The sequence below is a fragment of the Salmo salar genome, chromosome ssa22 (assembly GCF_905237065.1).
Source record: "Salmo salar chromosome ssa22, Ssal_v3.1, whole genome shotgun sequence".
NCBI classification, from domain to species: Eukaryota; Metazoa; Chordata; class Actinopteri; order Salmoniformes; family Salmonidae; genus Salmo; species Salmo salar.
In genome coordinates, this window is record NC_059463.1 from 4,714,212 (window position 1) to 4,727,710 (window position 13,499).

General features: G+C 41.0%; 1 protein-coding gene across 3 annotated transcripts; it reads left to right on the top strand.

Moving 5' to 3' along the window:
• Positions 1 to 3,117: 3,117 nt before the first annotated feature.
• On the top strand, positions 3,118 to 12,062 carry LOC106582662 (uncharacterized). Of its 3 annotated transcripts, none has more exons than XM_014165934.2 (12): positions 3,118 to 3,524; positions 4,187 to 4,400; positions 4,674 to 4,716; positions 6,121 to 6,164; positions 6,273 to 6,326; positions 7,009 to 7,045; positions 7,220 to 7,270; positions 7,536 to 7,628; positions 7,701 to 7,966; positions 8,462 to 9,912; positions 10,095 to 10,182; positions 10,917 to 12,062. In XM_014165934.2, the coding sequence occupies exons 2-12, from the start codon at positions 4,199 to 4,201 to the stop codon at positions 11,015 to 11,017; spliced, it is 2,430 nt and encodes an 809-aa protein (XP_014021409.1). In that variant the 5' UTR covers positions 3,118 to 3,524; positions 4,187 to 4,198; the 3' UTR covers positions 11,018 to 12,062. The 3 variants fall into 3 exon arrangements, with proteins under 3 accessions (XP_014021409.1, XP_014021408.1, XP_014021410.1); XM_014165933.2 differs by having other exon boundaries at positions 3,120 to 3,524; positions 4,167 to 4,400; XM_014165935.2 differs by having other exon boundaries at positions 3,125 to 3,524; positions 4,167 to 4,400; positions 7,758 to 7,966.
• The last annotated feature ends 1,437 nt before the right edge of the window (positions 12,063 to 13,499 follow it).

Sequence of the window (13,499 nt, forward strand, 5' to 3'; positions counted from 1 at the left end):
TGTGGACTCCATTTAATCACATCTGTTACAATTCCATGTTGCACAATCACAAATAATAATGAGGAATGTACAAGGGCATGGAGAAATGGCAAACTACAGAGCATATCCAATATTCTGCAGAAAAACGATATGTTCTCATTCTAGTTGTCTATGCACTCTCTACCTGGTTATATTTAAGAAAACCATCACAAAAATGCCAAATAAGTCTTGTGGATGTTAGATATTGATATTCATTCCTTGGACCATGTTGATCATGTTCAGCTTTGTGTCAGAGAAATGGAATTTCAATAGCATGCATTTCATTGACAATAACAAAGGTGAATTCCATGTCTGCCATTGTCATGTTTCCTAGAAACAGCATAAATTGTCCAACTTGCTGTCTGTGCAGGGTTGCCAGGTCAAGCTAAAATTTCTAGGCCAATGACCACTCAAAACCCATCCAAAAGGCCTGAAAACTAGACTCCCCAAAAATATTTTTCCATCAGTGGATGTCGATTTAACTTGTTGGACTGCTATGATTAAGCAATAAGGCTCAAGGGGGTATGGTATATGGCCAATATACCACGGATAAAGGCTGTTCTTGCGGAGTGCCTGGATACAGCTGGTATACCACAAACTCCTGTGATGCCTTATAGCTATTATATACCGGTTACCAACGTAATTAGAACAGTAAAAAGTCATGTTTTGTCATACCGGTGGTATATGGTCTGATATACCATGGCTTTCAGGGCTCGAACCAGGTTTATAATTGTAAATAAATCCCCTTTGCCCATTTGCATGACTATACATAAATCCGAAAGGAGAGTTTGAGTGATAAAAGTTGGAGAGAGGATTTTGAAATCTGAGCAAGAAATGTTAGGCTATTTTCTGGCAATTGTGCTGTTGTTATGTGCCAGATGTTAAGATAGGCATAGGTTACAGACTAAAATCTGGGTTTATGAATCTAATTAGAATGTTCCATAGTTTGCTTGGATACACAGTACACAGATCATCTGTACAGAATGGCGCCGTTTTATAGGCTCTTAACCAACTGTGCTACTTTTTTTTTTTTTTTTGCATTGTTTGTAACTTATTTTGTGCATAATGTTGCTGCTACCATCTCTTTAATTATTTGTTACTTTAATTTCTTACTTTTTAAAGGTATTTTCTTAGCTGCATTGTTGGTTAAGAGCTTGTAAGTAAGCATTTCACTGTAAGGCCTGTTGTATTCGGCGCATGTGACAAATACAATTGATTTGACATTAACTCTGGGTCTTCCTTTCCTGTGGCGGTCCTCATGAGAGCCAGTTTCATCATAGCACTTGATTGTTTTTGTGACTGCACTTGAAGAAACTTGAAATGTTCTGTATTAACTGACCTTCATGTCTTAAAGTAATGATGGACTGTCATTTCTCTTTGCTTATTTGAGCTGTTTTGCCACAATATGGACTTAGCCCTATTTGGTAAAATACCATATTCTGTATACCACCCCTACCTTGTCACAACACAACTGATTGGCTGAAACACATTAAGATGGAAAGAAATGTTAAGTGTGCAAAGCTGTCATCAAGGCAAAGGGTGGCTACTTTGAAGAATCTCAAATGTAAAATAGATTTTGATATGTTTAACACTTTTTTTGGTTGCTAAATTATTTCATATGTGTTATTTCATAGTTTTGATGTCTTCACTATTATTGTACAAAATAGTAAAAATAAAGAAAAACCCTGGAATGAGTAGGTGTGTCTACACTGGTACTGCATGTCTATCCCTACTGCAGGCAATGATTTAATTAAATAAATATATACAACTTTCATAAGATTATGGCTCCAGTAGCATCAGCCTAACTCAGATTTCAGGATTTACATTTAGAGTCACTCTTATCCAGTGACTTACAGTAGTGAATGCATACATATTTTATGTTTTTTTGTACTGGCCCCCTGTGGGAATCGAACCCACAACCCTGGCGTTGCACACACCATGCTCTACCAACTGAGCCACAGGGAAGACAATATTACATTTTACACTTTAGTCATTTAGCAGACGCTCTTATCCAGAGCGACTTTCAGTAGTGAATGCATACATTTCATGCATTTCTTTTTTTGCACTGGCCCCCGTGGGAATCGAAACCACAACCCTGTCGTTACACACACCATGCTGGCATTGCAAACACCATGCTCTACCAACTGAGCCACAGGGAAGCTAGGATCACCAAAATATTGCTGTTATTAAAGGGATTTATTATAATAAAAATGTATTTTGCTTAGTTCGGAACGTAAAGGAATAGAAGGCATAAATAATAGATGACCTGTTTGCACTGACTGCTCAGCCTTGGCCCACACTGGCAGGAGAGCCTGTGGTCTGGTGTCTGTCTGTCCAGCCTGGTCTCATAGACGAGACGTAACATAGTAAATGTAAATCATAGAAATCTGTATGCTATGTTACATTTTGTATGGTTAGATAAGACAGATGGTTACTTGTTTTGGGTGGAAGGGTGGGTCTATAAGTTTAACTCTAGCAACCCGAAGGTTCCAGAGTTCAAATCTCATCACGGACAATTTTAGCATTTTAGCAATGTAGTAACTTTTCAACGACTTACTACTTTTTAGCTACTTTGCAACTACTTAGCATGCTAGCTAACACTTCCCCTGACCCTAACTATTTTAGCTAACCCTTCCCCTAACCTTAACCCCTAATCCTAACCCTTAGCCTAGCTAATGCTAGCCAGCTGGCTACCTAGCTAGAATTCGTAACATTTCAAACATTTGGATAATTCGTACCATATTATACACTTTCTAAATTCGTAACATATAATATGAATACTTATTTGTAACGTATCATACGAAATGGATGATGGATATCCACAAATTAATGCATACCAAACGAAACATAACATATAATAAACAGAGTGTCTCAGATTTACATCCAGAATAATACAAAATGCAGTGAGACCAGGTTGGGCAACTGTCTGATCTGTCTCTCCAACTTCGAGAGTCATGTCTAGATGGGATACAGCTTTTGTCAAATTGACCTCAAAAGTAAACCATTTCCCCCCCCATTTTAGCTAACCCTTTCCCTAACCTAATTATCCTAACCTGCAGCGTAAATTCTCCTGAACCTGCTACGAAAATATCAGGGCGCATGTTAGCACCAGCAGGTATAAAGAGGGCTACCGTCAGCTCTTATTCTTTAGACTAGCTATTCTACAGTGTGTCTGTGTCGGCTTTCTGTTACTGCCGGGAGGATGTGTCGCAATGTTAATTTATTTCAGTTGAAGCCACACTTCCTTTTTTTACCTTCTACCTTCTTTGTATTTGCGCCTGAAGAGAAGTTGAACGAGACAGGCGCGAACATGTAGCCTAGGCGATGCGTTGATAGTCTCAGCATTTGTACTTGATAAACAATTTAAGTAAATTGTCATCAGAAAAACTGAAGAAAACCTGGATGATGTAACGTTATGCAGTGCTATTCTGATAATAAGATACGAGTCGAGACTGGTGAGCACAGTGGGAGAAACCAGAATTGAAACCTGCGGTGTGCCAGTGAAGGTAGGCTTGAAATAAAGATTTGCTTGTCTCTACATTGAAATAGAATACTGTAGGCCTACTTTGGTGTCAGCATCTGCATGCGTTTGGATTTTCAGCCATGTTTTCTAAATATGTCCTTGTTTTTGCTTGAGCAGTGAAATAATATTTTATCAAATTTGACATGAGTAATTATGTGCACTGAAAGCTTTCTACAAATATTGGCAGTTGTTAGGCTGTATAATATAATAACTTGATTTTTCTAAGAGGGAACTTCTAATGGGATTGTCATGTAGGCTATGATTTTTCAGCACAACATTAACATAATTGCAAGTATTTTGTGAGTTTGTGACTATTATGATGATTATCTACTTATGGATTGATTTGAGTGAGTGTGTGGTGTCAATTCATTTCAAATTGCAGCTGTTCATTTCAATAATGTAATAATTTGCTATTCCAACCAGCTGTATTAGATTATAAATCAGGGGGTTATCTGTTCCTGCATGAAATACCCTGTAGGCTACTGTAGTTTCACTGAAACAATAATTTGGATGGTCCTGGTTTGGAAGTATTGTGTCTATATAAACCTACTGATGATATAGTACTTACTTCATGATTTGGGTTTTCCCAGTTGATAATTATTGAAGTAGGCTATTCAATGAATAGGTGAGCTGTTGAGTGAATAGGTGAGCGGTCTGATGGAGAGCCCGTCTTCTACGACCAGGCGCCAGGCCTGGGTCCAGACCAGTCGACAGTGGCTGACCCGGAAAGAACTAGATCCACAGGTACCAGGACCATACATCCACCCCTCTGCCCACCCATCTACCCTACAACGGCCAGGATACACCCATCCCTCTGATCAACACCAGTCTGCATCAGAGGATCACGTCTTCTCAGATGGTCAGTTCTCATTTTGGTAGCTTGATTAAGAATTTACATTTGAGTGACATTGATTTATTACTGTTAGATATCTGTGTGATAAAGAAAACAACATGCAAGGGGTTAAAACTCTGCTTAGTCTGGTATATTTATAACTCATATGTGGGCGGTTGGCCACTTCATGATGCATCACACATCTTTGCGACAAAGCACAGAAAAAAACAGTGTAAGAAGTTTTAATTTTCTGAATGCTGAATGCTCACCCAGACTGTTCTATGTCCACTGTTTCCACAGGATGCTCTGCAGGAAAGATTGAGAGCTGGCTTCTGGGCTGTGGGTGAGTGAGTGAGCATGCCATGCAAGGTTTGACTTTGAAATTACATTTACAAGAAAGACTCTTAATAGGATGATGTGTCAGCCAGTGGCAACTGGTAAGTTAAACAATACAAATAAATTGTCTAGGTAAACCACCCACCGTTTGGGGAAATGTTACAGACATGAATTGTGTTTAGAATATGGATACAGGTCAATGGCATTGCCCAAAGTGGATTCTTGTTCCAAAACACCTTGGTTCTAGAACTAGTTTGGCTCTGTTTATACTAGAGGACATTCTGTTTTAATACTTTTGGTGTTTATAGTCCCAAGTTTGCATCACAGGAAATTGTACAAAAGTACTGTTTGTTCTGTTGATTCCACCAGTTATGTGTTGACAAGAAAATTGCAGTCATGTAAGCACAGACAAGCAATTGTTCCATCACTGGATGCAAACTTCACTATTGTGCAATTACACTGTATTACTAATGATCATGGCTAACTTGGCTGATCAAGTTGAGTCTGAAAATGTGGCTAAACTGGTGTGTGAACTTGGATGATCGGGCTATTTTGTGGGTTTTATAGTATCTGATTTAAAATAATGTCAGATAAGAAATGTTGGGGTGTTCTTAAAACATCTGTGGTTAACGTGACTTGACAATCTGACTGCGAATCACTCAGCCTGAGAGCATCTCCTATGTAGGAAGTGAACCGACTTTTAAAAGCTGTAGCTTTACTGAACAGACTGAGAGGATAGCTAGCTAGAGATGATGCCTATAGGTTTGATCCAGAGCCGTATAGTATACTGTGGTGTGCGAAATTGACACCCTTGATAAAGATGAGCAAAAATGACATATATAGGACGGCAGGTAGCCTAGCGGTTAGAGCATCGGGCCAGTAACGGAAAGGTCACGAGCCGACAAAGTGAACTTCTGTCAAAATAATCTGTAAAAGAAATAGGGCACTTAACTCGTAATTGCTCCAGGGTCACCGTTGATTATGGCAGACCCTGGCTGTGACCCCACTCTCCAAGAATATCTCAGGAAGAGTTGAGATATGCAAAAAAAAACGAATTTCTAATTCACATGTGTATTAATACACACATGTACTTGTGTGAAATAGGACAAATAGAAGCACCCACCAAATTATTATTTTATATTGTATGCTAAAAAAAGTGGGATATTATTTTATACTAATACAATTGCTCAGAGAAAGAGATTTTGTTGAACAAGTAATAAAAAAATATATAAAAAAATGTATGGGTCAAAATTATTGACCTTGCGAAGATATCGGCCCTGAGCCTTTTTCAAAACGTTTATTTTTTGTTTTAGTTTTATGAGTTGGAGAACACATTTGGAGTGATCTTAGACCATTCCTCCATACAGAATCCTAAAATGTTGTTTTGGTGTACGTTATATATTTTTACTAGGCTGGAGACAGGCTCAGAGAACTCTAGCAATCATCTGACTGTTGGTAAGTCTGACAATAAAGCCACCGTCACTGCAATCTACCGACTGGGCGGCATAAAACACTGATTATAGTCTCTCCTCTTCTATTTTATAATTTATTCTCCTCTTCCAGAGTCTCTGCTGAAAGCGAACAGTTTTGAAGATGACCTGAGTCTGGGTGCCGAGGGTGAGGATAAAAGAGAACATAAACCCAATGACACGCATACCATAGTAAATAATCAAAGCAGGAAATGGCTTTGTAGGAAAAGTAGGAGAGCATCATGGATGTTTTGGAAAAGGTTATTTTCATCTTTGTTCCTGCCTCTGTGTGACGGCCTTCCTCTTTGTTTTAGCTATTCCTATTCAAACTAATTTTCCATTACTGAATATGCTTAAAGAACATAGGCCTTTTATCTAATATTATACCTGTTTGAATAGTGGACGCTTTCATTTTTTTTAAATTTTCCATTTAAATTCAGAGTAGAAGTCTGTACATGTTGGTGACATACCCCGTCCTCATGTCTAAGGACTGCTTCTCCACTGATAGTACACCAGGAACATCTACTTATTGTAGCATCAAACCTTAAGCCTTCACCTCTTCCATGAGCGACTGACATCCTGGTGCATGTGATTTAGCTGCTGACTGACGGAAACTCTCCCTAAGATTGGCCCAATATACAAAGCAATAATAATAGCATGTTTGCAAAGAGAGGAGCCAACACTCACTGAAGCCTCACAACACAAAGGGCCAAATGTCACAGAGGTCTGGGAGGAAAACGCACACACATAAGCATGAATGCAAATGCGCACGCTCGCACACACACACACACACAGTGTTCTGTTTTCACTCAAACTTTTATGTTTTACAGCTACAGCATTAAATGTCGAAGGAGTCTCAGAACTGAGGTAAGATAAATGGAATATAAACATGAAGAATGTGTGGTTTCATTACAGAAATTATGCCCCAAATTCCTTCCTATTCAGAGGGAGGTTTAGATTAGTCAAGTTTGGTTGACATGACTTGAGCTTGACCTGCTTTTATCTTCCCACGGTGGTGCCTGCTGACTGGTGCCTGTGTAGGGTGCTGCTTCCGCCACCCAAACATCTTCACAGAGGTGGAGTCACCACCAGGTCAGTTAGAGCAACCCACAAACTATGACATATGGCAAGCTATTTTTATATTCTAGAGTTTATTTTGACTATCCCTCTTTATGCATTTTTTTACCAGCTACTAGTACATTAAATACGGTTACATTAACATATGATATCTGTTGAATACAGGCATGCTTCAAGCATTATTACATTGTTACCATAATAATTCTGGTTTGTTTTTTAAGTTGTTTCATTGCTTATTTTTCACCTGTCGCATGTTGATCTCGTGTCTTTGTTCCTGCAGTACTCCCCGTCAGAGGCTGGCTCTGCCCTTACTCCACCTCGGTTACAGTTTTGCCTCCAGTGGCTTCTCTAACAGCACCAGTAAGGCATCAAGGTGTGTTAGGACCAACCACTATCAACTTTATGTTACAGGCTTAACAGTCATATAGTATATAAAATCTGTCAGGACATCTCTATCTCCCTCTATCTCTCCATCCCCACCACTCACCTACACACACCCCAGTGTGTCTGAGGTGCTGCAACTGTGTGCAGAGGATGCAGAGGAGACTCTGTACGAGTTGGGGTTCGGATGTGACGAGCCTGAGGTTACAGACCGCATCCCCACCCGTTTCCTCAACTTCCCCTCCCAGCTTCACGGTATCAACTTCCGCCTCTTCCTCCAGTCCCAACTGTACCGCCTCCGACAGGAGGACCCAGGACTCTCTCTGGCCAGTAAGACACAAATGCATGCACGCAGACACGCACACACACAACGCACGCACGCACACACACCACGTACACACACCAATGTGTCGGAATCCCACACATTACTGTGGTAATGATCATCATTGTCATAAACACCCACCCACAACACAACCAGGTATAGAGAGTCTCTGTACATGAGTCAACTTTCATTTTCATAATAACTTTAGTTATGCAGCACTTTTTATGCAGTTCAAATGGTTTAAAGAGCTTCATCTCTAAATAGACACCTATATCCACAGACAGTGTCTATATGACTCGGTCTACATTTACATAGCACTGTCAGTATAGTATGTTTCTCCACCAATCATCCTAACATACAATAAATACATTATACTCAGTCTTTGCTATGAACAAAAAACGTTAATACATCTCTCATTGTCCTGTGTGTTAGGCAGCCAGAACATTCAAAACAAATTGTTTTCTTATTCAATTGTCCTGATGAACATACCTTCCCCCCTGCAGGTCGTTTCAGGCAGGTAGAGGTGCTAACAGCCATGGCCAATGCCTTCTACTCCCTCTACTCCCATGTGTCCCGCATGCCCCTTCAGAAGCTCTCCCCTCCCGACACCACCGACAAGCAGACTGGACGGCACTTCATGGGAAGCGTTCGCAGCGAACCGAGGTCTCCAGTGAATCGACTCAAGGACACGGTTTCTAAGATGTGCCTGTATACTAGCTCTGGTGGTTCCACCCAGCTAGGCTCGGGCTCTGCCTGCCACGGTCCGGGATTTTCTTCCGGACCTGGGTCTGGGTTGTCCCCCAAGAAGAGAAGCAGCCTGCCTGACTTGGTGGGACTGGTCCTGGAGAATGCCAAGGCAGAGGCTGTATACAGAGACATGGAGGAGGATAATCAGGATACAGGGGACAGTAATGGGATGAGTGCTGCTGTGGACATGAGTACTATGGTGAAGGATAGAGAGACAGAGACACAAGGACACATAGACACAGTCAGTGACAAGGAGATGGAGCAGGGTTTGTTATCAGATGTACAGGATATGGACACATGGCATAGTAGTTTGATTAATTCTGTGGAGCCACATCTGGTCAAGGACAGAGCGACAGAGACACAGGGACATAGAGACACAGTCAGAGGCAAGGGGTTGGACAAGGGATCGTCATCAGATGGGGATGGGGCTGATTTAGAGAGAGAGAGAGACACCGATGGAACTCCAAACCTTCGAGCATCATCACTTTCAGAATCAGGTCAGCGAGAACCCAGTAGTAGAAAGAAGCTGGACTTTTGCCTTACTACTCCAAGACCTACTTGTGAGGTTGGAGAAACTCAAAACACAATTCATCCCACAGACTGGGCAGCGGTGGTGGCACCGGTTGCCAAGGTTACCCATGACATCATATGTCCTCAGGTCGTTGAGAGTGTGCACCAGGCACTCTACAGCAGTCAACTACAACAGTGGAATAATCACACACAGATGGCGACCATTTTGTCATCTGTTGTGTCCTGTGAGAATGTCAGACCTGACCGGTCCTTCTCCACATCAGACACACTACACAAACCCAGGGAGGAGAAGGGTTTAACTACCAATAACTCAGCCAAGAGTTTAAAGGTCGTCTTAACTCCCATTCCAAAGGCTGAGTCTGAGGGTGACTCCCGTTTGGGAGAAACTGGGACACTGGTGGAGTCAACGTTCGTGCCCATAAAGCTCCCTAGTGGAAAGAGGTCCCCTTGTCTAATCACTGTAACTGATGTGGCTTGTAGTTTTAGTTCTGCAGACACACCGGAAATGGTTCTCACTCCCAGTGGTGGTACCACTGAGGTGCCTACAGCAGCCCAGTGTTATCCAGGTGTATTGGAGAACAAGTGGTACCTGAGTCCTCTGAAACCACCACCAATCCGGGTCCAAGGGGAGGCCTCCCACAGTCTTCAACAGGCCAACTCCTTTGAGCTAGAGGAGGTAAATGACAGAATTTTGGGGATTTAACCTATATGGCACAATCTACTCCAGTCTGACTTCCTAGGGCTTATTGACACGTCTAGGTGGCGTAGTCGACTACCTATCCACCCATGGCTGCCTGACATATACTTGGAGCCAGGAGTTTTCCTGACCACCTGTTTTCCAATTTTGTTTTACTACAGGTACATAGTGCAGGGGAGGAAGACTTTGGACAGCAAGAAACCATAAGGTCAACATCTTTGTCACTGTCTACTGTCAATCAAAACACAGGTGAGTTCATAGTCTTGATTGTTACATCATGGTAATATTCAGCTGAACCGAGTGATATTAACAGTGTACATCTGCTTACAGATGTACACTGTTATAAAAAATAGTTGTTTAGTGAAAGGTGACTGACTACCGCGATTCGGAGCAGCCAATGTGCTGAATGTGACTTCAGTTTAATTTCACAGAAACACACAACCGTTTCAATTTACAGTTTGAAAGTGAATGTGGTTGATACTGTTCCTCAAATGGGCAGTGCTGTTGTCACGTTAGCTGTGAATGAGTTGCTGTGTGCATTTGTGCACGCATGTATGTGTGTGTGAAGAAAGGGGTGCGTTCACCACTTGTTCTCACACCTTCTCATAATTATAATTTCTCACATTCTTGTTCTTTAAGATTGTCAGCTAACTGGAAATGTTGAGTAAAGTGTGGGCTGATTTCTGACAACCCTGCATGTTTTATTCTGGGAAGTACTGTACTGCAGGCCTGACGTGTTAAATCCATGAATATAACTGTGCATCCATCTATGTGTGTATGTTTTAGGCCTGGTGGTGGTTCAAGGATTAAGTGACATGAGTATGACTGTGTAACTAAATCTGCGTTTGACCTGACTGTGTGTTTATCTGCCTGTACAGTATGTAGGCCTGGGAGTTCGAGGGTTACGGACCATGTAAGTGTGGTTGTGTTTCTCTCTGTGTAGACCTGACAGTGTCAGTGTATTTATCTTTGTCTCTGTGTAGGTCTGGTGGTTCGAGGGGACAGCATGCAGTCAGACAGTAGTGGCTATGCTGATGAAGATGTCAACTTTTCAGTCTACTCCCCTGACAGAGACAAGAGCTGACAGACCGATAAGGGTTGAGTTCCTTTCTGACTCGATGCGCAGGCATTGCATTGCATCAACCAATGGTCGCGTGCCATGTCATAGACTGTGCAGTTGGGCGTCAGATTGCTATATCATACGATGTGGTTAGGTGATATGTTAAAATACCTATCAAGGCATTGTAGTCAGGCAGGAACTTGACCAAGGCCCTCTGGGAACTTGATTCAGGGAACTCTGAGTATTCTTTATATGAGTCACACAGGAAACATGTTCACCCACTGGAGGTATATTCAACAGATACTGATTGTTTGATTATGAAGTATGAAGAGGTTTGACTCTCTGTTCATGTTAGTGTTAATGACTTTATGAATCAGGTGGCATCAGTCGGTGCATTCTGAATGCTGACACTCCTATGCAACACCAGTCCTTTGACTGAGTGCAGACAGAGTTGCATAATCTGACGGAAAGGATTGCCCTGGAGGTATAGTCCACACATACTGTTTAACTGTGAAGAGATTGTCCTATCTCCATGTATAGTGTTACTGTTGATGACAATCATTAAATCGATGTTACACCCGATCCGTTTCACCTTTGTGCTTGTCTTAACCCCCCTCCAGGTGTCGCCCATCTTCCTCATTATCCCCGGTGTATTTATACCTGTGTTCTCTGTCTGTATCCAGTTTGTTTTGTTATGTCAAGCCTACCAGCGTGTTTTCCCGTCTGTCTCTAGTTCCTGTTTTCTAGCTTTCCCGGTTTTTGACCATTCTGCCTGCCTCGACCCAGCCTGTCGTTCTGTACCTTGTCACACCACCCTGGATTACTGACCTCTGCCTGCCTGCTGTTCTGTACCTTTCGGACTTTGCTCTGGACTACTGACCTCTACATGCCCTTGACCTGTCGTTTGCCTGCCTCTGTTATTGTAATAAACGTTTGTTACTTCGAAACTGTCTGCATCTAGGTCTTCTCCTGAGCCTTGACAGATGTACTGTACATAAGATACTACTGCTGTGCCTTTGTGAAAGTTGGTATTTATTTATTGGATGTTAATAAAGATAATTTAAACACATTTAAGATTATCATTATATGAATGTTAAGTGACTTCAATTAACATAAACCTGCACTGAAAAAGCACAAATATTTAATTAAAACAGGAGCAAATCAAACAGTTTATAGCTGCCATAGGGACGTGATAATGGACAACATTTCAGTTCCAATTCTACTTTGTATTTGGGCAACACATTCCAACACATCACACGTTGGGCTATGTCAATTTCAGCTAAACGTCTCTCTGCTAATCATATCATAATCATCATCAGGAGATGTAGCCTAACTATGTAGCAGCAATCCCTTAGGTAGATAGCCTACTATGGCCAGTTTACTTTAGATACACTTACTACCAAAATTATCCTTAATTTACCTATACAAAAACATGGTTTGACTATCTGTATCTGAACTCTTGGGAGAATGTTGAGTTCAGGTTACACAATTAGCATGTACGGAAGATGAAGAAAAGATTAGTCAGCAACAGGGTTGGGGTCAATTCGATTTAAAAGGCAGTCAATTCAGAAAGTAATAATGTAGTTCCATCTCAATTTGATGCTCTATTTCAGACATTATGAACACAACCACAGTTGAGGTATGTAATATTATCAATTCAAAATGATAGTTTTGTTACCAAAGTTAATTAAGGACCATGGACATGGTTTTATGAGAGTAACAAGCTACTCAAACACAAGTTAACATTCCTTCAACAGCTATTAAAACTTGCGACGCCCTAAAATTACCAATTTTAATCACAGTAGCAATCTTGTCACACAATTTAAAACTGGGTTTTGTGAGGTCTGAAAATGATGAAATTCAATGGTAAAGTACCCAATGTTTAAAATGTAATTCCAATAATCATAAAATAACATTTTGCACTTCAGATGTTAAACAATTCAAATGTAAAACGTAGACCTTAATAGTTATCAGATTACTTTTCTAAAGGCCTTACTACATAGTTCCGTCCGTATAATCCAACTAATGACAAGGCATGTAAGACTGACCGGGTGAGTCTTGTAGATAAAAATACATAGGTCTCCAATTTAAGAATTTATATTTAAAATGTCCACTTTATAAATGCACCAAATTATACTTTACTCAGACCAAGCACTCTTCTTCAACAGTTATCCAGGTGAAGTGACAATGGGGGGAGAAATGTTTTTGGTCGACGACAAAGTACTTAGTAACGAAAAGGCAACCAAGGCATTTTTCAATCAATGAGAACCATTTTAGGTGTGAAAAAGGGTTATTGAGGCTACAGTAAAAAAAAAAAAATTCTTTTAAATTGTCTTCTGCCCTTTCCCTGCAGAGTCTATGTCTCTAGGCATGTTACAGCTGAGCAGGTGGGTGACTGACCATCCAAATGAATGGTCAGGGTAGGCAATCAAGAGGGCATTTAGGGCTATGGGGGATATCTTCAGAGGTATAGGAGAGCATCAAGGGCTAGCCCATATCTTCAATG

What these genes read in the sequence shown, in the direction of transcription:
- LOC106582662 (XM_014165934.2), top strand. Translation starts at nt 4,199, where the DNA reads ATGGAGAGCCCGTCTTCTACGACCAGGCGCCAGGCCTGGGTCCAGACC. An exon ending in TAGCAATCATCTGACTGTTG is followed by an intron (nt 6,165 to 6,272) that starts GTAAGTCTGACA and finishes CTCCTCTTCCAG; the next exon opens with AGTCTCTGCTGAAAGCGAAC. An exon ending in TACTGTCAATCAAAACACAG is followed by an intron (nt 10,183 to 10,916) that starts GTGAGTTCATAG and finishes GTCTCTGTGTAG; the next exon opens with GTCTGGTGGTTCGAGGGGAC.